Source organism: Macrosteles quadrilineatus, unplaced genomic scaffold, assembly GCF_028750875.1.
Source record: "Macrosteles quadrilineatus isolate MER2022 unplaced genomic scaffold, UCM_ALF_1.0 Scaffold_6__1_contigs__length_79288215, whole genome shotgun sequence".
NCBI classification, from domain to species: Eukaryota; Metazoa; Arthropoda; class Insecta; order Hemiptera; family Cicadellidae; genus Macrosteles; species Macrosteles quadrilineatus.
Genome location: NW_026542599.1, coordinates 62,645,195 through 62,669,963, shown reverse-complemented (window position 1 = coordinate 62,669,963; position 24,769 = coordinate 62,645,195). Strand labels below are relative to the sequence as shown.

The following is a 24,769-nucleotide window of genomic DNA, read 5'->3' as shown; positions in this document are numbered from 1 at the left end:
ACGAGGCTGGGCGAGGCGAGGCGACCCGAGTCAAGGCGAGAGAAGACGAGCGCACCGAGTACACTCTCGCATTCGCCAACGCTCGCCGAGGCGAGGCGAGAGTGTACTGGGGGCATGAAAACGATAACCAAAAGAAATAGTTCTAATTTAAAAACTCAAATTCAACACTTATTATCTGATTATTGCTTAGTACTTGTAAAATCACAGTCAACTATAAAGATGGACATCGAACAAGCACCGATTGGAAGACGGAACTTTATATACAACACTGGAATGAGTAAAAATGTATAAGCACATAAAAATATTAACATATTGCAACTTTTGTAACTAAGTCTTTGATTAAACCATAAACGACCTTGCTGAGAACTTATTTATAACTGTGATCACATAAAATGATTTGTAAATCTGATGGTACAACAGAGTTTACAACAATGTGTTTAAAACACAGAATGATGTAAACAAAAGTCTAAAACATTTTGTTGTCTAAATGTTTGGAAAAATTTTTGTTAGGAAGTTTGTAAACTTGATATCAATTTAATCAATAATAGAGTTTTGACTTTAATAACTTTACCGTGTAATAAAGTGTTTATGCGTGTTTTATATTTGCAGTCTCTATAATTCAGAATTTTAGATGTGTCTTTTTCATTGGTATTTTTTGCACTTTTAACAAATATTTGTTAACACTATAAACTCAGATGTGAGAGTTTAGATAAACAATATTTTCCTGGATTTTATGGATTTTATAAAAGTAATATTTATAATGAAACAGAGAAATGTGAATTCACTTACTTGGAGGCTTCTAAACAACAAACCTACAAAACATAAGAAAAACCATTAAGTGCAAAAATTAAATACCTATGAAACGATGAATTTAAAACATGTAAAATCTAACAAATAATATCAAACTATCTCAAAATTAACAATCGTAACGCAATGAGGAACATATTGAGTGAAGAGTCAAATAACCAAGCAGTAGCCTACCAATAATAATATAATTTCACCATTTATAATATTCTAGTAATTCAAATACTTAAAGTAGGAAAATCTTGTTAGAGTATTATTTTGAACAAAAATTGTCATTACGTAAGCATAGCAATAGAAAAGACACCGAACTTTAAATTACACTACCTATCAAACAAAATTTAAAACTAAAATCTGTAAAATTCAGTAGCTATACTGACGTAGAAAGAAACAACAAATCAAAATAATCTAACATTAACAACAATTTAAGTACCCTAATTATTCTTCAAGATTATGTGATTAAATATTTTCACTTTGGCGTAAAATTGAGCGGCACAAAGAGGTAGTAAGACCCCAAGTGATGCGTTTTAAGCTAACAATAACAATCGACAAGGAAATTGACAACCTTTTATCTTACGTTTTAGTTAAAAAAAACAACCTTTACACAAAATGAACTTACAATATTCAGAATACAACTGACAAAAGGTTGCAAAGTGATTTAAAAAAATATTACTTTAAAAACTTAAGTAAAATCAGTGGTACATGAGTAATTTTTCATTGACATATGTTTGCTTTGTTTACACCTCAACAATGAGATAAACCAGTTCAAAAGTAGTAACAACGTCCGATTCACAAGTTCAGAGAGCAAATCCCACATGATTGTTGAGTGCAGGGAGGATGGGAGGTTTCATCTGTAGTCTTCTCTAGCAGTAGTCGATGTACAGGAGCACTGGTCATATACAGGGTGTGCCAAGATGTAGGATACTGCAGTAGTGGTGGAGGATTGTCTCCAGCCACTGGACCTGTGTGGCGTACACTACCTCCCAACCTACCTCCACCTATCACTCCACCACTCCCCTCCACTCACATCACCTATAGACAGACAAACAGCTGTAGTCATATACAGTAGAGGTGGAGGATTGTCTCCAGCCACTGGACCTGTGTGGCGTACACTACCTCCCAACCTACCTCCACCTATCACTCCACCACTCCCCTCCACTCACATCACCTATAGACAGACAATCAGCTGTAGTCATATACAGTAGAGGTGGAGGATTGACAAGGTGGAGGGATACATGTACTAGCAAAATCCCTCTTGCTTGGCCACCATCTGAAAAGAGACTTGATGACTGACCTCGCAGCTGACTTACACAATGCAAAACTTCTCCGTTGTAAAACTTGTTTATTTGCTATGGGAGCTCTATTGAGATTTTAATTCACAGATAGCCCTCAACAAACTATAATTGTAGTTCAGGCCAGGGCCCGGGGCAGGTTTTTTTTCAGGTGACCCCATCCCCCCCAAAACAGGGTTGCGTGGCTGTCTGGGATACCAATTTACGTGAGACATAATCATTGTTTTCCACAATTGCAGCAAAATCCTGAATACCCCCGGGTCACAAAAAATTCCTTCCTCTTAAGTGATCGCAGTAAAATCCTGAATATATCCATCGGTAACAGGAATATTAATCATTTTCCTCTACAATCATGGTCAAATCGAGATTACCTTCTGCAGTTCTATGGACATCATCATTGTCTTATGTGATTTTGACAAAATCCTTAATATATATTTATTGATAGCGGAAATATAGTCACCATACTCTGCGATAGTGGCAAAATCATACTATTCTCTGCAATCGTGTCAATTGGTCTTCTGCAATTGCGGAAAAAGATTATCTCCTGCGGTCGTACATTTTATCATCACCGTCTGCCGCGAACGCGAAAAAATCCTAAAAATCTCCTGCTGCCATGAAAACATCATCATTGTTTTCTGCGCCCAAGCCAAATCCTGTCATATATCTCCTCTGGTAACTTAAATATAATCATCATCCTCCGCAATCGGCGCCAAATCTTGACCATCCGCAACAGTCTCAAAACATGATCATTATCTTCCTCGATCACAGAAATGTTAAAAGCTCGAGCTAGATATTTTGACTTGGTGCTTGATCCCTCGAGCTTATACACTAGGTTCTGCTTGGTATAAAAATCTAGCCGCTCACACACTTAATACTATTTACGTCAATTTTTTTTAAACCTCTGGCCTACTTTTACCGTGGCACCTCCTAAAGCTATAGGCCTGTATCACTTTTACCTTCTTTTTCCAAGATTTTTGAAAAAATTGCTTATAAACAAATTTATAATTTCTTGGAAACATACAATATATTTAGTAGTAAACAGTTTGGTTTTAGAAAGGGTTGCAGCACAATGACCGCTATATCCCATTTTGTTAATGAAGTGTCATGGGCCTTGGATGAGTCACAGAGTACAATGGGGGTGTTTTGTGATTTATCCAAGGCTTTTGATTGTGTCAACCATGACATTCTTTTGAAAAAACTGGAAATTTATGGATTTTCTAAGAAATCTATTTTATGGTTGAAATCTTATATAACAGGTAGATTTCAAAGAACTGTTATTTTAAAAGGAGGCTTGCAGTCAAAATCTGAATGGAGTGAAATTAGAGTAGGTGTCCCACAGGGCTCTATTTTAGGCCCTCTTCTTTTCTTAATTTATATAAATGACTTACCTGAAAATATTTCTCATAATTTAATACTGTATGCAGATGACACAACTGCTGTTGTTAAAGCTAAAACGGAGGATGATTTATGGGTGAAAGTAGAAGACGCTTTAATGGATCTTAGAAGGTGGTTTGAAATAAACGGACTAAAATTAAATCCAGAAAAAACACAACTAGTAAAATTTAATACGATACAATCCCAAAATTTCATACATAACACAAGAACCAAAACTGTCAAATGTACAAAATTTTTAGGTTTGTATGTTGATTCAAATTTAACCTGGGCCAAGTGCATTGAAAACATATTACATAAGCTTAATTCTGCCTGTTTCCAAATGCTTTGTTTGAGAAATATTTTGGATATGAAAACACGTTTAATGATATATTATGCCTATTTTTATTCAATATTGCATTATGGGATTGAATTTTGGGGATTCTCATCAGAAATAGAAAAGATTTTTAAAGTTCAAAAAAAAATACTTAAGAATAATGACATTTGCTAAACGAAAACAATCATGTAGACCAATTTTTAAAGAACTTAATATAATGACTGTACCAAGTTTAATCATTTTTAAATCCTTATTAATGGTACAATCAAATTTTGAAAACTTATGTGCGGAGAATTTTGACCATCCATATAACACCCGTTTCAAAAAGAATTTTCAGTTTCCGATTCACCGATTAAAATTAATAGAAAAAACACCAAAATATATGGGAAAGAAATTGTTTAATAAACTGCAACCAAAATATAAAGATTTAATAAACAAAACGTCTTTTAAAAGCAGCCTTGCCTCATTTCTTGTAAACAAAATATATTATAGTATTGACGAATTTTTGAATGATGGTAATTTTTTAAATTAGCAAATATTATGTTTTATAAAATAACCCAAATAATTATTTGTAAGAATCATTGTTTATTTTTTAGTATTTTAGGTACTTATTATGATATATGATTATATTGACAATGTCACCTGTTTTTGTAGCTTATGCTATGTAATCTGTAAAACGTTTATGTGACAATAAAGATATATTTATTTATTTATTTATTTATAGCTGCAGCTTCCGAGGCGCCCTTCGCCCACGCACCCGCCCCGAATCCCTAACCACGCGATGGCCCTGTTGTAGTTCCACTTTGTGTTAAAGTAACCAATTGTCAGCATTTATTGATATTTCCATCCTGAGATTTCAAAGAATAACCCTTCCAAGTAAGATTTCGGTTCTAGTCAAAACAAACTATTGAACATTTACTGATTGTAAACAATCTCTTCTTTTTTCATGATAGCTTTTATTCACCATCTTCATTTAGAAACTTTAATTTTATATAGGCCTAGTACACTTTTTTAAACTTAGTGTTCAATACTGAAAAAGAGATACAAATACACAGGCGTTTTAAATTTCAAAAAGCTATAATGTTGAATGAGTCAACTTAGTATGATAAAATTGTGTTATACCTGGAGGATTTGACTGGCCTCGAAGGCAGTTCCTGGCAGAAGCACTACTGGACTGGACACATGGCCAGCCTCCACACACACCATGTTGGGGAACTCATCATCTCCAAAGTCACTGAGCTCCTTGCTCTGGTCCACCCAGGGGTTCCATATCACTACAACAACAATCACTGTTACATCAGGGTCCCCACTTAAACAACAAAATTAGATTCTCAGTTTATCACAATTTTTACATGGTGAAATGTGCATATATTTTGTGACATTGATAAGGGTTAAGAATCTTTGGCCAGATACAGGCAAATTGCAACAAATTGTAAGGGGCAGTAGTGTAGGGTCACCTAGCCAAGCCTAGCCCAAACACTTGGAACACCAAGTCAGAAAATTAAAGCTGAAATAAGAAGGAAGATGATGTGCATGCTCCCAAAACTGTAGATGTTCACAATTTAGCTTCGAAAAGCAGAAGACGACGATCCCGCTAGGACCACGGGAGATGGTCTTAATTAAGCTGCCAAAGCGGAAGTTAGTGCTGCGATTTTTGAGATGGATGTCTTGGGATGTTATAGCGATCTTGAAAACTGTATATACAGTTTGATCATATACTGCACTGCAATCACAATATATGATCATGATTTCACTATGACCTAGCAGATTCTAGAATCCTTATTGAATCCATAGTCACTGAAGCATAAGGAATTGACGTACTTGATATCACCGATACAAAATGTTTTTAGGGATAAATTCCGCTTATCTTAATTATTAAGGTTTAATCGTGAAGCAATTAAAGGTCTTCATGTTTTCTTATGGTTGAGTGAGTATCCAGTACATGTTTGATGTACAGAAACATTACACGACTGGACACATTGCTACACAAACCTTGTTAGGGATCTTGAAATCTTTGATGTCACTGTGTTTTTTTTTATTCCATTGTTGCTTATCACTAAAACATAATTTGGACCATTAAATTGACTGCTGAAAGTAACATTCTCAATAATGTAGGAGGGTAATTTTTTTAAATTTGTTTAGGGGGCTATATGCAAACTGTGTAAATAACATAATATGTACAAAAAAGGTTTTTCAGAATGAATGCCAATCATTCTAAAGAAAATTGTCAAAGACATAATATTCCAAATAAGTAGCCTGTACAACAAAATCATCAGCGACAACGGGTTTTCCTCGGTTGCTTCCCAGCATAAATCCTTAAACAGGGTGTCCAAAGAAAATTTGTCATTGATTTCCATGACTTTCCATGACCATTTACCGTTGATTTCCATGACTCACGAACTTTACTCGAAAATTATAATGTAACATACACACACTAAATACTGCCTAGACACGTTATTTCACAGAAAATACTGAAATATGTATTAACAGATAACAATGGAGTAATACATTTTGTAAAAATATGGTATTCAAAATATGGAAGGAAAAAAGAAAACCCAGTCTACTCCGTCCCCATAGCTGGCCAAGTTCACTCTTCACTTTATTTTTTCCTTACTGTATACTTTTTATTATTAATTTTTTATTGATTTTACAGTGTTTCAAAAAATTAGCTTAACAAAAAAGATATAACTTAAGACAAATCAAAATATTATAACAATATTTGTATTGCAATTTGAGTTGTAATATTTTTATTATACTGTACACTACTGTTGCAATAATATCCTTCAAATATCAAATTAAATTATTTTTCCATGACTTTCCCTGACTATCCCTGACTTTCCAGAATGTGGACACCCTGTTAAATGAAGAAAGTTATTTTAATTTAAAGATTAAGAGAATTTTAGCCTCCTACATTTAGTGACTTACCAGTATCTGGAAAGTTGTATTTCTGTATCCTCATTTTGCGTCCAGAGACGACATTGGTTATTATGTGTTCCTGAAAGAAATAGAATTAAATTATAAAATGATTTGGATTTAATACTGGTTAGTATTCAGGTAAGGTAATACAACTCAGACTGTTCTAAATAGTAAACAAGTTTCAAGACCTGAAAACTCTAGAGTTTATAATTCTAGTTTTTAGGCCGGATTGGTATCTTGCTAGGAAAAGTACCTCAGTCTACAACCTAACCTCAGTAAATGCCCTTTTAGTTCTTATCCTGCATTAGAGTTGCTTCTATTGCTTGCGTTCAAATTGCATACACAGATTAAGGTATTTTGGGTTTTATTTAACATGATCCATGTAGCCTAAGTAATTAATTGTAGCCTCCTAGTATACGGTATGAGTCACCTGTCATAATTTGACATTGCTACAATATTGCACAAATATTTTACAACAATAACAATTATGGCTTATTTTAGCAATTCTAGTTTAGCAAATCAAACCAACAATTACCTGTGCTGTGTTTTGGTAGATTCGGTCTGTCCACTCGTTTATGGTAACTGCTTCCCTTCCCTCTTGGTACATGGAGTTTTCTCTGGTCTGCAGAAAATATTTTTGTCATTTTAAAAGCCGTAGGGTTACGAAATGAACACTATGTAAACAAATTCACATGCTTGGTTATGTTTAGATTTTTTATGTGCAAGGACATGATAAGATGGGGATGTTACATTGCCTGACAGGAATCGTTCCCAAAAGAGATAGCATATGAAAGTAATTAGAAAATTACAATCTGGAGGCATATTGATTCCCAAAAAATGGGCACACATTTAAGACTTTTCCATGAGTGGGTCTATAAAAGATTCTCAACAACCCTTTAAAAAAAAAAAAAAAAAAAATTACTGAGCATGTCAACTTTAGTTGGCATAACAAAAATATGAAATAGGTTTGAATAGAAAGGGCTTAATGCCTGAGAATAAGGGAGACAAAGTCCATTGACAAAGTAAACATACATATGAACCAATTAAAGACAGTCAAATGTTTTACCTTGTCAATAAAAGTACAGCCATGGAGTCCAGTGATCTGACACCGTCGAACGTCTGGTACCTTGAAGTATGTGTGCAACAACAGGTTGAAACTGAACGTCAGGTCCTTGCTGGGGTTGTACACTCCGATGTTGAAATGCAGCTCTTTCTCACGTAAAATCAGTCTGTAGGTCAGTCGGAACCTGTACAAAACATACAGCAATGATTATTAGATTATTCCTTTGAAGTTTATTGATTGTGAGAAGTTTATGTTACTTGAGGGACTTTTATTACCCAGTTTTAATATTTTGGGATCTGGTATCTGAACCCGTCTTCTTGGTACACAAATCCAGCTGGAAAATCACTAAAGAAAATCCACACAGAGAACTGTATAGTATACAGGAAACTTAGAGAACCTACAAAGTAATAAAATACTAATAATTGTGATGAAGAATTTCCACAACAATCCTTATAATAACTGCACATATATTAGGTTACTAATACATTATTTCCATTGACTACACATAAGAATTCTTAGCGTGAATGAACAAATACACTACCGGTACTAATACAGTTGAATTAGGCTCTAAGCAGGCTAGCTCCAAAGATAGAAGACGGGGAGCACCGAGAGATCCTTTTGAGGCTATTAATGGACATACAGGATTCCTTAGATAACGTGAGCTACAACTGCATAGCAGCTGCAGTCAGGAGCAGGGATATTCTCCCGAATATAGCATATTGGATTGTTATTGTTGATCTTGAATAGCAGATAAGTCATGGCAGAGATTGGCGGTAACTCTAAAAAAACGTGGTCAGCCAAGAAGGAGTCATCTTGTCCTTATGTGGGGGCTCTGATTGTGGATGATATCTTGAGGGAGCTTGGATGCAGGGACATGGACCATCAAGCTATTGAAGTTGACTTAGTGCTTACTGTCAGAGGGAAATGTGCAAACACTGTGGAGAACCTCACCCGGACAAAACTGGGCTTGTCTCCTTCGCAAGAAGCAGAGTAAACCTCCCCCAGAAATTTGAGGAAAAAAGGTGAATACTGTGAAGGAAACAAAGTTCCTAGGAGTCTTCCTTGATCAAAAACTCACATGGAACAGGCACCTTGACTAGCCCTCGCATAAAGTGCAGGAACCTTCAGAACCTGTAGAAGATTCTGATGTCTGTGGGACCATGAAACCATTCCTGACAGCAGTACTGGAAGCAATCTGAGCATGCGTCCGTTGGGGCAGGAAGTCAAGAAACGTGCTGCCATAACATCCCTCAAGATAAGTAGCAGTGGCTAGTTAAATCCTCAGCGAGGGACTGGACACTTGTCCATACCAAGGGCTTTCCCAAGTATGAATATGGAACTAAAAAAACGCCAGATATGGGACAGGAGCGACTGGCACCAGAGTGACCTCAAGATGGCCAGGGCATGCCTTGTATACTATACACAGAGGGAAGGCGAAAGGATAGGAGATCGAGGGTGGGGGGGGGGGGGGGGGTGTACAAACCAATAACTCCCTAGCCGTGGGTAGCACATCAACAGTCTTTCAATTAGTGGTCCTGGCGATTGAGTGCCATGCAAAAACCCTCCTAGACATGAGGCGATTCTGTCATATGTGACAGAACCAGCAAAGGGGTGCAAAAAACCCTCTAAAGCTGGGTTTTCCTAGACGCGGATTCGGCCAGCGGAGAGCGGACAACGGAGAGCGGACTCAGCTTGTCTTAGGTAATTTAATGTTACTGTTTTCCTAGCAGCGGAGCGGAATGCCATGTTAATTTCAATTCCGCTCTCCGTTGTCCGCTCTCCGCTGGCCGACTCCGCGTCTAGGAAAACCCAGCTTAAAGGAACACCACATGAAGTTAAGATCGATTGGGTTGTAGTGCACTTGGGACATGAAGGAAACGAGAAAGTTGATGCCCTGGCCAGGAAGAGTGCAGATAAACAGCTTACAGGGCCAAACTACTGTCCTACAGGGGGGTCCTACTGTGTTACTAATGTTAGTTTGAGAGAAAACAAAGTTCATGAAGGTCCAGGCAGAGGCCTGGATGACCAACACCGGCTTAAGATCCTCAGAAATACTGATAGACCTTCAAAAAAGAAATGGAAAGGCATACTGAGCCAAAACAGGCTAGAATGTTAATCCAAGGAAACACTTAAGTACTATTGGAAAGTCACTGACAGACCAATGCAGGTTCTGCAAAAACAAGATGGAAAACTCCATAAGTTACACTTATAGCTGGACGGTATGGCACTGACACTAAGAAAGTGAAAATCTCTGGGAAAGCCACAAATCGAACCTGAAGATTGTTTGAGCATCTCTCAGCTGCTAGGCTTTGCCAAAAACCTCAGTTTGTCAAGACTACTAAAGAGTCAGGCTGGGTGGGCGCTACAAAAGATCAACATGTCAAAGTAGGGGTAGGACTTCCCCACCCTTCCCCACGAATACAAAATACAGTTGAAAGCACAAAAACGGTAAAACAGATTGTAACATCTATTGCATTCTAGCCTAAATAAATATTTCTACATAACATCAAATTTCATCAGGCCATTTTCATGCTGTCTACTTTCAAACACACAAGCCAATCAAAGTCCAGATAATTCTAAGAACTATACATATGTTCTTGATTGATTGTGTACTCCAAAAGCTTATCCATATTGATATCAAATGCTCAGAAATACATTTATAAATGTATCTTGTATAGCTGGTTATACATAACATACGATTAGTGATTTAATATTTTCAAAGGCTTTTTACAACACCTCCCACCAATTGGTGTTCACTAAGTACTTTTCTAAGTAGCGTATTCAAGATCAATAATACTAATAATTCCTAGCAGTTCTATACGAATTGCGCAAAAATGCTAAGGTTTGTAAACCCCCTTCACCGACCTCACATTAACCAATAATCGGTTTATATCTGACCTCGCTAGAAAAATATTACAGTTTGCTTTAACCGAGCTTGTTTTGAGAGCAGTTTGGTTTAACCACAGCTTTCTAGGAAGTTCGGCATTTCCGCTCCAATGCTCGGCGATGGGAACAATACGCTAAACTATACAGGATGTTACAGGCTATAAATATCCTGTCTCATGGTTGCTTCTATCTTTAATGTCGTCAATAAGTTCTGTACTTTATTATAATAATGGATTTGGAACGCATCAATTAATATTACTAAAGGTGTTAACACAAGAATTTTTACTGACTCTTGCCTACGGCTTTAATACCACTGATAGTATTTAACTTTATTTGTTTTGGGTTTGTCGACTTTTCTATCGACAATAGTTAAGGAAAAATTGAGATAAGTGTAGTTTATTTAGTAAATATTACACACACAACTTCAGAATACTGATTTTATGATTCCAAATGAATAGGACCCCCTAATGTTTTAAAGTTTTTAGGGATTGCCCGTTTTGACCGACCTTTTGAGTTATAAGACTTAGCTCCAGCCCTGTTAGGGTCGTTTAAGAGGCGGCCTACTGTGGTTTGCTACTCGTAGAGCAGGAAATGTTTGACCATGTCTCAAAAGCTTCTCTCAAAAGCTTTAGGGATTTTTTGCATTATTCCCTTGGTGTAAGTGCTATGATAGTTGTACTGACGGATAGTTCCACATGGAGCGTGTGAACTCGTTGTCCATGATAGAGAAGATGGCTTCCACATCTCCACTGGTCAGTCTCTCAGGAGCTTTCTCCAAGTTCCACCTCATGATGCGAGCGAAGCCGTGCTGCGGACCGAAACTCCACGGGCCGAACTGGGCTGTAAACGTCAGTAATGAAAATGGTTAATCAATACAAACTAAATTTATAAACTGGTATCAATCTTACTAATATTATAAATGTGAAAGTTTGTGTGTTTGTTTGTTTGAAGTTCAATCATGCATTAACTACTGGTCGGATTGGGCTGAAATTTGGTATGATGCTAGCTCACATTCCCGATTAACATATAGACGTATTCGTATCTCAAAAATCCTTTCGGGCTCCGCCCCAGTGGCTCTGGAGTTTCCCATGTTAACCTTATGAGTATTCATATTTAAAAGGGATTTTTGTCAGCTGTTTCAATTACTCAAGTTGTTCTATGATATTCAATATTATTTAAAGTTATAAGGTTCACCAACAGGGTGTAGCACTTATACATTTTTTTCATTTTGACAACATAACTAATTTGAAGCTGTGATGCACAATGAGAACTGTTAAAGTAGGATTGTTCACAGTTAAGATTATGTTTTTAATTTATAAAATGATGTTTTGATATTGTGCGAATATTCGATTTTTTACTTTTTTATTGTTTAGGTGTAGTGGTAGAACATTATGGCTATCGTATATGTGCTATACTATAGCTTCCGTAAATTAAAAGAACCAAATTTTCTCAAAACCTCTTCCATTGCAAACACAAAGCATTAGTATAACTGCAATAAGCATTTTATACTTATAAGCCAACCCCGTACGAAGGACGGGTATTCAGCTAGTATAAACTATTTTACACTTGATGATAACGTTCTGCATTGACTAGTCCACAAAACAAAAAGTTCATTGGACCTTTAAAATTAAAGGTTTAACCAAAACAGCTGTTATGCTGAGGCGCATTCAAGTTGCCTTTTGATGAATACTCTTCCAATGAAAAGTATAACTTCACTTTGAAGTTTTACATAAATTTAATTCATTTTTATGCATTGATAGATGCACTTTGATTTAATTCCCAAACATTTATCTTGCCAGTAGTCGGTTTATGCCTTAAGAACCTAAAATAACATCACTGCTTTGATATACTAGCCTAGTAAACATTAAACAAACAATTTTTACTGATTAAGTCATTACGAAAAAGACTCATGTTACAAATTAACAAGGGTTAAATGGTCAGTGTTTTTACAAAGATTAAAATAAATTTTAGCACCAAAAGACTAAAATTGTAAAAAAGAACCAAAATTATGGGTTTTGAAGTTGCAAAGTAGACTGATAATTTTCACAATAAATAATATGAGTAAATAACCCATTCATTTCAACAGCAATGTTTACCTAAAATAATGTAGCTTTTAACAAAAACTTGAAAAATGCAAAATCCTATTTAAAATAAATTATATGTTATATTCCTAACAAACGATTTAGTAAAATACTTTAAAGGATTTTAAAATGAAAGCTATTAAAAAGTTTATGACAGGACCAAAAGAATCTGAAGATGTTTAAAAAGCCAGATCATGTAAAAAAGTACTTACGAAACACAAAGGGAATGCCTCCTCGAATAGCTTTCTTGCCATCGAACAAAGCCTGTTTGCTGAAACAAAAACACTCAAATGTAGCCATTTAGTTAAGAAAACATAGCCTAGCTTAAAAAGGTTACATTTTAGAGAAATAAAAAAAAATTTCTCAGCACCTGCACGACTTCACAAAAAATACTTTACTTGAAACAACCACAGATAATTCCTTTGGTGAAATATTGTTACTCCACGTGCTGTACCAATCTAAACAATTACTCAGCCATTAAATGTAAAACTCAAACTATATTTTATAAAAAAAATCCCTGATATATAAATTGTAATCTTTGTTTGTAAGAACTTGGATTCAATAGAAGTTTTGCAATCTTGCAGTAGGCCTAAATCTCTTGTGGCAGCCCATGCCAAACTTAAGGATTTTAGACCTTACGTCAAAGGAGATTTTGTACCAGCTTGTGTTTGAATTTGTCATTACAGAAAGATTAAGGGTAAATCTACTTCAATTCCAGCCTAAGTCATTATTTTGCCTATTTTTTAATATTAGGCTACATACAATGATAGTAATGATTTAGATGTTTAAAACTACTATGTTTTGACTACCTTTCACTCTTACATTGAATATTAGTTCCCCTTTTTCATTTAGACATTCTGTAAATTACCAAACGTCTCTATGAGATCATCTTCTTTAAACATTAATATTCAGGAATAAAATTCCATGGTCACTCTCTAGTACTTATAGATAATTATTGATATGTACATTTTTTGCATTTATTAGTAAGTACAATCCCAGTATCAAATTTTCACGATTACCAAAAACAAATGTCTAAAAAACAATTTAGGTTAAGACTTGTAAAAAATGAAATTGATAGAGGTCACAACGATTGGACAGGAAAGAAAAGAGAGATTACATAGTCAAGATTTCTTAGGGTGGAAAGTAAATCCATAGCAAATTTAGATAATGCGAGAAGAAGTAAAAACTGCTCGGTTGGCTAACTCCTGGACCACCTGTGTGGTACACTGTTACTAGTGGAGCTATACAGAATAGAAACTAGATATTGTGGTTGGAAACAATATCAGTGATGTAACTAGGGTTTTTTAAGGCCCCTATTACACGAGGTAGCCTGGCGACGTCGCCAGCGGCAGTAGCTGGCGACGCACTGGCCACCAAACCTATAACCAGTTGAGTAGCCAGAATTTTACCGCCGTGGCGCCGTTGTTGTGAGTGCTTGTCTTGCACTTGTACTTGTTATGAGCGGTGTTTACAGTGAATAATGAGTGATTATAAGTATTTTCTCCTTCTGTTACTTCTGAAGAAAAGGAGGCAAAGGAAGAGAAAAATGTACGTTCATCCAATGCTTAGTGCAAGAGAATCAAAAGGGTTATATTACACCCTTTTTGATGAGCTCTGTGCGGACAATAAAAAATGTTTCAATTATTTTCGTATGTCACAATCCAGTTTCTTCGAGTCATAAAGGATGATATAGACATTTTATCAACTGAAGTGAACAATTCACACACTCACAACACAACAGAACGCAACACAACAGTGTGCAAGTACCCCCGTGATATGAACTAACCGAGTGGCGATGTGATACTGGCGACCTAGTGTAATAAGCTCCATATGCTACAACGCAGCGTCGCCAATATGGGTAGCCAGTGGCTTCCACAGTGGCGACGGGGCTCGGTAGCCAGTCGGTCGCCAAAGTGTGGCTGCGTCGCTGGCTACCCTCGTGTAATAACATCCATAAGAAGCAATGCCCCATGACAAGCTGAGTAGCCAGTTTGGTCGCTGGCGACGTCGCCAGGCTACCTCGTGTAATAGGGGCCTAATTCCTCATATTGACTACCCAAAACACTACAGTCCCGGCCACGTAAAGAGAGAAAATGTCCAGGTAGACCCGGTCAGGCCTAATCCGCCGTTGTCAAAACATTGCTATTGTTTTGAAACCGAGGGGGCGCGCTAACCCATCCCAGCGGTCATTGCTACTGCCTCCCTTTAATTCTTAGAAATAACTCGGACCAGTACAAATTCTATAAATCGAACGGGTGATCGCCTATAATTAAGTGACAGGTCATTTTATTCACAAAGTGAAGACGAATATCACAAAATTTGAATCGCAATTCTATGTCACTTCGTTGATTGGCTAGTCGATGTTGAGATGCAGCAGGCAATGACCGCTGAGGTAGCAATGACCGCTGGGATGGGGTAGCGCGCCCCCTCGGTTTCAAAACAATAGCTATGTTTTGACAACGGCGGATTAGGCCTGACCGGGTCTACCTGGACATTTTCTCTCTTTACGTGGCCGGGACTATACCAGCCTATACAATGCTATATAATAAACACTATCAAGGTTACAAATAAAAAAATGAATAATAAATGTCTTTCAAAAACGAAAGCAATTTTGAACATAGCTGGAAATAATGACACACAATTTGTTTCATTTTCCTCAATCTGGAGAATTCTTTAATTGTTAGTGGAGCAAAATAAAAAGTTTTTAGTTAGCCAGTAGTTTTACAAAACAATAGTAAAAATGTAGCTAACGTTTGATAGATTGTTATATTTGCAAATATTAAATGTACCTACATTCTTGTAATCATAAGAAAATTTTAGAAATGTTTCAGTTTTATATTATCTGCCCACAAAACAGTAATTTTCAACATTTTCAATTCACAAAAGAGGATTTCTTCCCAAAGCTTACTTTTTACCTCGCCTTATTAGCATACGATATGGAGAAGGTATTGTGTGTTCATATTGCTTTAGAATTCATATTTGTAGAAACTGTTCCTTAATACATTGCTGTGGTTTTTAAGTTTCTGAAAATGTCTGTTTGCTTGAAGGTGGTATTTTAATTTCTTAAGGATTAAGCTCCATAAACGAATTTCATAACAGAAAACCATAAACTTCATAAACAATATTAAAGTTTGAGATAGGGCTGCAATTTTAATAAAAGTTTACTACTTTGTTATGTATAATAAACACAGATAAATTCAAATAGGTGTGAGAAATAAAGTTTCCAAAAATAACAGTAATACCAACGGCAAAGACGAGGAAGTAACAAGATAAAGATAATTTTAACTCTGTATAAGTTGCTAACTTAATTTTCACCACAAGTATGAAACTATAAACACAATTGACCATTCGATATGCACTATTGTGCACCGTGTGGATGTGCAGATGTGCGTTGTGCGGTGGATAACTAATTAGTCATAATGAGAGTATTGATCGCAGCAGAGCGGGCGGCCCGGCCGCGCACAAAAACGTTTGGCGGCAAAAACGTCGCAGCGGCGGCGAGCTGAGCCGGGCTGCCGCGCTTTTTGTCGACCGTGATGAACGAGCGAACGGAGGGCGCAAAAAGCGCGGGGCAACAAACTCAGCCGCCCCGTGTCGTCTGCTGCTTACACTGACACTGTGATAGTCGATGCACTGGCATAATGTATACTAGTGATGTATAATACAGCAGTGTAATAATACAATGCAGTATGAATGAATGCAATTTTTCGCTACCGTTATCTAATACGCGAGATTTGCAGAACTATTGGAAACTTGCCTAATGATGAATTTTCTAAATGCAATTGAGAGTGTAGTGCAACGATCTATGAATTTGTTAATGTGTTTATCACAAACGGTGTATCTAGAAATCAATGTCGAAAGATTATATTTTCTACCTAATAAAGGTCTCGACATTATGCAGAGGAGGAATATGTGTAACGTACGATGTCCCGTGTATCAGTCACTTATTTTACGTCATATTCGAGTATGCGGTGGTTTATAGAATTAATAATATCTATTCGCATCTATCACAAACACAAAACTAATTACGTCTTGAAATGAGTCTTTATTCATAAAAGATAGCATTGTTTAATCTCTAGCCCTATTTCGAGATAGCAATCGTCATTAGATTTCGCGATATTCTCGGCATATATCAGAATTGTTTGTTTGTTGTGCATGGTTTTAATCCGATTTATTTAACTTTTTATTTTGTCTGCTGGTTGACTTTAAACTAAGCATGGTTTGATTGTATTGTTAACCAATCTCTGGTGATGATTGCATTTTTATTTTATTGAATTATGTATATTAGACATAGCCTATTATGTAATGTTTAATGGCCAAATACAAAATTTGAATTTGAATTAGGCCAACTTTCATTGGGGAAGGCAATAAATATCTTTAAACTTTTAATAAATAATGAACAACTATATATTTTTGGGATTTGTTGTACACAAAGATATCGCACTAGCGCTGATAACTTAAGTATGACTACACCGCGGTTTTTAATACTTCAGCCGTTGCTTGTGAGCAAGCCCTTATTGCTGCCTATAATGTTTTTCCCTACCTTCACATCTTAGGACACTAGGCTAGATTCTATTTACACATTACTTTAGGCTGTCCCTAGAGGGTCACGGCATTATCATAGATAAGACACATTGGTGATTGGCGGGATTTGAACGCGGTATCTCGGGCTCCGAAGCCAGGGCTAGAGATCCGAGCTCTGCCACTAGACCAACTTGCTGCACTCTGCAACAATTAAACCTGACAAATACGACCGTACGAAGAGAAGATACGTGTATGAATTGCAATTCGATGTATGAGTGATGTCTGTAAATTTACGGTTTCCATCAAGTTCCTGTCGTGGCCCTGCAGACAGCTGATAGGGCTTTGTGTGTACGATTCAATAGATTTAATTAGAAGAGAAACGTTGAGATTAAATATTAAAATGTAGCAAACTGTTGCATACTATAAATCCTAATTTCAATACGAACCCTACACATGATACTACTGTAACCTGCGAATTGATAATAAATAGAACCTTTTGTAAATAGTAACTCACTTTTAGCATGAAACCGTACAGTAAGAAATATTCAATAGTTAAGAAACATTTACTTTACCGTCAACTTGTGAAGCAATATTCTCAAAACGGTTTGCATCACGTTTTCTTATAAACATAAACATTTTAAACAGTACCTACACTATCGTTTGTTTCACCCAATGTCTTCCCCAAACTTTTTACAATAAGATACCAAAAATTTCGTATGCTTTCTCGTACTCTCTACACGTACACTGCATTATGTACAAATTACTATACATTGAAATTCGTGAGTTGGTGTTAAAAAGTTGATGGTAATAATAACAACGTGGCGGCGCAGCTCAGTAACGCAAAGCTGATGTGATGTGTCGAGGCAAAAACAGCGTTTCTGATGAGAAGCTGTTTCCCCCTCGCCCCCCGACCACCGTAAAATCCCCCGAACCCCTTCTATCTCCGCGCACAGTCCCGACAAAACAGCCGCATTAGTGTTAATTGCTTTCTCAAATTTGTTTTTTCGCGACCGCAGCTTTGGGGATACGTTACAGAATATTTTGCGAATGAGAAATGTTTATTAAACAATTTATAATGCATTTCAAAATTGAAAAACTTATAAAACTACATACTGTAATGTCATGAGTTACTTTCATTATATTGAGCCCATTAAAATGGGTTTGCAAAATTCATTTTTACTTTCTCGGCTACACATAGCGTATATGGAGAAAGTATTAATTTATCAACATTTTCGAGTTTGAGCTTTGAGGATAATTTGTGGATATATCCGTTTTGGGCCTCCCTGAACTCAAAAAAGTGTTTTCAAAGTGATATCTGTCTGCACGTGTGTGTGTCTGTCTGTATGTGTGAATTTGTACAGAGTTAACAGAACACACCTGTAGTATGATTTTGATTTAAAAATGTCAAAGTTTGTCACCATTCAGAAAATAAAACATTTTATCAGGAAGAAAAAGGTAATACTGTATATCAAACCTAGTTTCTCATACAATGTAAAGCTAAGCATTCAGTATTACTGTACAAAGATCTGCCTTTCAAAAATTTCCACAAAATAACAAAAAAGTACCTAAAAAAGCATGAGAAAAGGCAGAAGGGAAGCAAATTGTATAAGGCTAAGTAATTATGCTCCTTGCACATTTCACTTGCATTCATTTATTACTTTTCGTTCATCTAATCTCAATCTTTCAATATTGTATCAATATCAGCATGTCAACCCTGAAAAAATGGTGTAACCGTAAATAAATAATTAAATACAGTATGTGAAACTGAAACAAGTGCAATGCTTTGGAATTAGACTGAAAAACAACTGTAGAGCTCTACAACTCCAGGTTACTTAACAGTAGTCCATACATGTTAAAATATTTCACACATCGGGGTGAAAACAATAAAATCACAAAAATGTTTGACAATAAATTTTAAGTCCTAGTAACATTTAAGACACTTTGTACAATATCTAATATGCAATCATACTGGTCGCTAGGACAGCCAGTTTGGTGTAGAGAGATATGAGGTGAAGGTTACATTGACCTAGTCCAGTTATGCAACTGTGAGAGAGACAGGTGACAAGTCTCTCACCACAACCAGTCTGGAGAGTAAAGTGACAAATAGAAAACCTACATAACTTCCTAAGTAAATTATTCCATCAGAAACTATACATGAATTCATTGTCTTTAAATCTGTTACAAAACGGCGAGGTTATAACCACTTGATCTTCATTGTTGATTTAAATTTGCGGGTTTTCATATTTATTATTTCCTTTTAAAAATCACAAAGGAATTTTTCAACGGCTGTCACTCTTGACTAAGTTGTCTGCTTGAGCTCGGGTTTGCGGCACAAACACTTTGTACTTTACTAACAAAGTTCTTTAATTTCATGTCTATATCAACCTATGCTTAAGTTTAAGATTCTCTTCTGACTCCTCCCTAGCTAGCCCCCCTGAGGATGTGGTGTATCACTGAGTAATGTTTTAAAATACAGTAATATTTATGTCCAGTGACTTCTTTTCAAATTTGTAACTCTATTTTTGTTAATTTTTTGAAATATTTTATCCGTCCAGGGACATTTAACGGGACTTTCAATTTGTTAAAAATGTCCATTTTTTACTTTTTGTAACTTATCATCTTTGGAAATGAATTTTTTGTGCTAAACCTCATTGTTTGTGAGGTATTTATAACAAAAAAAGAAAACTACCAACTTTAACCCCCTCCTGTCAATCCTAATGCTTAAAATAGTGTTATTTTCTACCATACAATACAGGGACTATATTATTAATCAGTTTGGAGTCAAAAGTTAGCTTTCACTTTTGGATGAAGTGTAGATCTAATTGTACCTTACAGTAGTACAGGCTTTGACAGAGCACACTGATTACCGTACTGATTTCTGTCAAGCAAGCAAACTTTTTAACCAAACCAATAATTTGAAATTACAAATTACTGCAAACTACAACCACCTTTATTTGTATCTTACATCAACGATCACAGTAATAATAACTAAAGGAGAAAATATAATTTTTTACTAAAGCACTATCTGTAAGTATGGCTCATTAAACTATGATTTTGTCAAAAAATAAAAAAAAACCAGCTGTTTTACAGATGGGAAGAAGACTACTTCAGTATTCAAAAGACAATGGTAAAATGTAACGAAATGTCTGATTTGAGATTCAACTTCCACCCTAAGCCATTACTACGGATCCAAGGTGCCTCTTTCACATGTGAATTCCTCAGTTGCACACCAGAACAGACTGAAACGCCTTACACCAATCGGCCAAGGCCTAGCAATATATTTGCAGTAACACCACTTGTAAACCGAAGCCCCAGCGTAGTTTGATGAAGACTATTAAGTAGCAACATATTCGTATTGACAGCTTTTAGTTGTATTCATTAAGATATGTACTCGCACATATAGTTTGATAACTTTTTACCAATAAGTCTTTGGGGCTTAAAGAGTAAAACTTTAAATACTATAATTGATTCCACTAAATATATATTTATGTCTGAAAACAATTCTCTCATCTAGAATCTGGAATAGGCTTTCATATTACCGTATGTTTGGTAATTAAGTACAAACAAATGGTAAACGTTTACTCGATTCTAGAACAGACTTCACAGGATAATCTACACTTTAAAACAATATTAAAGCTTTAGTTAATAGTACCCTGGGACCGAGCCATGGCTCGTTGTAGTTTATTTCCATTTTAAAAGCAATATAAACTCACATTTTATTTACGACTAATTTTGGCTTTCATTAATTTCAGTTTCAGTGGAATTTCAATATATTCTGATGGGAATTTTAACCTGGCAATTTACAACGCATTAACAGTAGACGGTGAAAATCACTCGTTTATAAAAATTTCCCCAGTACTTCAGGGATTAAGTTTTGGTAGGAGAAAGCCAAGTAAAACAATCAGTATTTGATTGGAACTATTTTCACCTAGGCTACATTGAGTAATCTTCAGTGAAATCTTTGCTCAATAGTAACAACTGATGTTTTTCACTTTGTACTGTATTTTGTAATTGTTAAGTAGACTTTGGATGGCTGTTATAAGCTCATGTTTCAGGTCTTTTGTTTACTTTTTCCTCGTTTTTTTGTTCAACTAACATGGCAACACATAAGGCTAATGTTAAAAATTTTTGACTTTCAATTTCACTTTTTTACATAATTAGATTTTTTTGGCAGTTTACCGCCAAAAATACAGTTAACAGTTAGTGTTTACAGCAGATTACTTGTTTTCAGGCCAGATTATTTACAACATTTGAAGGAAATTGTCGAAGCCGTTTTTGAGATCTTTGTTGAAGCATAGACCTAAATGTACATTCAAGCAAACATTGCTCATCTAGCCCTTTCGCTGCTGGCATTTTTTCATTCGTATAATCGAGAACCGCCGAGTCCATTTTGTACTTAAACGCAATGCTTATATAAAATGGTTATAACTTTTTAATTTTTGCAAATATTTTGATAAAACTTGTTTTTCTAGAATTTTGTAATAAAATTACCTTTATAAAAATATAATATTAATTTATAAAGGTTTGAATGGATTGTTTTTATTTTAGGTACTAAATGTAAGTAAAAAAATTTAAAATAGGGCCTAAATAAATAAAAACTTTGAGTACCTACCTACAACCAAGAGATTTAACTACCTATATGAATAAAAAATATTTTATCAATATTTGTGTTAGGCTATTTTTTATTACTACTGTGTGTACACACATTTGTTAGTAAGCATGCAAAATTTGAAAGTCCTACCTTGAAAAATAAGCTTCTTTTTAGGGTTTGAAATAAATTGTCTTAAGAGCGTTTTGATGTGTCATGTCACTCAAATGCACTATATAACGTCTAATGCTATATTATACAAAAGAAAAGGAAAGAAGCCTACAGTTTTTCTTTATGCCAAAAAACAAAGATGGAACCAACTATTTATAACATAAAACTATACATTTACACTTACAGTAGCCCAAAAAAGTAAAATGGTGTAGCATCATCTAGCACCTGTGTTGGCCAAAACACACAGCGTGTACACCTTTCTGGCACTCTAGTGCATATATGGTTCGGGAGACTACAAGATTGCGCCACTCATCCTACACTCATCTCCATTCATACTTGGCTTAAAATACCGGTACTTACTTTGTACGGTCGCCATTTCATTGAAAAGTATATTAACGTATTTAAGATTTCTTTCTTTTTTCACAGCTAAATACACAGCAGATTCTCTCTAATTTATCTGGTAACGTTTCCATTCCAAACTGGTCATTTTGCCGCTGATTGCCTACTCCTGCCATCCGCAAATTGTCTCCTCCCGCTAACTGATACTTATGGTCAAGCCACTCTTTTGACATAGGCCTACTGTCAATTATAGATGATGTGAACTGAAACCTATTCGTGTCTTTTCCACTACTGTATGGTTTTCCTTATATATATGAAGTACAAGTTCAAAATCATTCTTGAAAAAATGTGTAACTTAATACAACCTTTTTCTAATACTGAACAGTCTGTTGCTCATCATAGGTGTAGCCTATAGCCTAACATCTGGTTTGAATGGTCAGTAGGTCTACCTCTTCCCATGAAGGAGCTGTACAAATCTATTAACTAATCTCTGGTTTTTCTTTTACAATTACCTCATTAATAAGTTACTTACTACTTGCCTAATATGCAGCAGAAACAGTTAAATAGCCTACTTTACTTTGAAATGGCGATAAATAAAATAACTAATGATATTTGAACTTACCGGTACCGGTACCTCATTATTTAGGGCTTACCATCCATTAACATTTATTAGAAGTTTAAAATGGTAGAAAGCTTCTCAGATAAATATTCAATGATGTTGACTGCAAATTTTGCAGTTCTTTCCAATCTATTTCGCACAAATCGGAATTCAACTTTAGCCGGGGATAAGCAGCAAAATTAAACTTAACATGTTCGCTACCGCAATAGTACAAAGTTTTTCATTCATATGGACCAGTGACGCACATATGTGAAGGCTAGTTTCTACCCATAGACTGCCGTCACATATATGCGACGGCTAGTCACATTAAAATAGACTAACGTCGTATATTTGCGTCGGTGTTCCAATGTTATCAAAACGCTTATATCTTTGTAACGGTCTATTTGAAGGCACTGAATTCTCTGCAGTGGTCAACAGGAATGTCTGACGCACAACTGCGTCGCTTGGTCTATGTATATGATGATGATTGACGACGTCATATGATAGTTGGAAAAGCTATTCTTTACTTAGCTGCATCACTGTGTCCGCTGTATGTATGCTGCATTATTCCATGTAGCTTCTATATTTGTTCAATAATCATCTGTTCTTGAAAAATTTGTTTTTTACACTTAAAAACATAACAAATGAACTGTCACATATATGCGGCGCTTTGGCTATTTCAAGAAAAATATAATAATTTTTACTATTGTCTTCACTATAGACTGGTTTGCGACATTAAAAAAGGTTAGGCCTATAAAAAACAACAAGAATATATTATTTACAAACAAGATTGCAGAGTATTACACAGTAAATGATGACTGTGTAACAGGTTTTCGCCCGTGGTCTGCGTGTACTGTTAACCAAGTGACAGCCAGTCTATGTGCAAGATTAAATTATAGGTAACTTATACCTCGGTCCATGGCAATGATCGTGGCGTCGCATGCTCGGTATTAAACGTGTTAAAAGGTTCAAATAGGTAGTTTTATCAATTGTTATTAATCTACGGCTGCCGATAAGTAACAACATTAACTTATAGAAGGAACAACAACTTAACTTGATTGATTGTGACCAAGTTTCGAAACTTTAGTTATTGCAGTGTATAAATTAAGAATTCCCAGATTAATATCTTAAGATAGAAATAACTTGATTTGTCATGAAAGTGCCCACCAAAGTTTAGGCCTAGCTTATCTTAACATACTTTCTAACCTACAAATCACTTAAAATGGACTTAGTTAGGCCTAAATAAGTTTATGTACTTAACACAAGTTGTGATAAGAAACTTCTTACCTTACAAATAATTGTTCTTGATTGTTCACCCGCCACGACACTACGGTTGCGCCTGAAATAAAATGTTGTTTTAATTCAAGCAATAATAGACCAATCCATCAGCATGGGGAGAAACAAGTGGTTGAGATAACCTCATTTAAAAAAAATAAACTCATTTTACTTAATATTAAACCAATTATTTTAATACTTATTGATTAATTTTTTGTTTATTGTCATAAGCAAAAGTAAAAATTATAATGATATTAAATTACCGTGTAAATTTATAGTGCATGTTGTGTTATTGCCTCTATCCAGTACCACAACACTCGTAGCAGCTGCCATGTTTAAATGCGAAACCGCCTGTTTTCACAACCCGTTGTTGAAGACGCTGATTTCTGGTTGGTGGGGGGTTATAAGAAACACAGTGTACGGCGAATGCGCGGGTTTTTCAGCCCATTTGGCCCTAAAATTATAATACAACTTTATCATAAACATCATATTTTTACAATTTATGATACTAACAATATTCCATAAAT

General features: G+C 35.6%; 1 protein-coding gene across 1 annotated transcript; it reads right to left on the bottom strand.

Moving 5' to 3' along the window:
- Positions 1-461: 461 nt before the first annotated feature.
- Positions 462-24,585, bottom strand: LOC128997119 (uncharacterized). The gene is made up of 9 exons (XM_054422700.1): positions 24,506-24,585; positions 24,255-24,306; positions 12,960-13,018; positions 11,350-11,506; positions 7,784-7,964; positions 7,253-7,339; positions 6,727-6,796; positions 4,924-5,075; positions 462-1,969 (listed from the first exon to the last, which is right to left on the bottom strand). Exons 1-9 carry the CDS (start codon positions 24,573-24,575, stop codon positions 1,961-1,963), a joined length of 837 nt encoding a protein of 278 aa, XP_054278675.1. The 5' UTR covers positions 24,576-24,585; the 3' UTR covers positions 462-1,960.
- Positions 24,586-24,769: the final 184 nt, after the last annotated feature.

Excerpts from the sequence above, each read along its gene's own strand:
- LOC128997119 (XM_054422700.1), bottom strand. The coding sequence starts at position 24,575 with ATGGCAGCTGCTACGAGTGTTGTGGTACTGGATAGAGGCAATAACACA. Across the intron at positions 24,307-24,505 it reads ATGCACTATAAATTTACACG|GCGCAACCGTAGTGTCGTGG; the intron begins GTAATTTAATAT and ends ATTTTATTTCAG. Across the intron at positions 13,019-24,254 it reads CAAGAACAATTATTTGTAAG|CAAACAGGCTTTGTTCGATG; the intron begins GTAAGAAGTTTC and ends TTTTTGTTTCAG.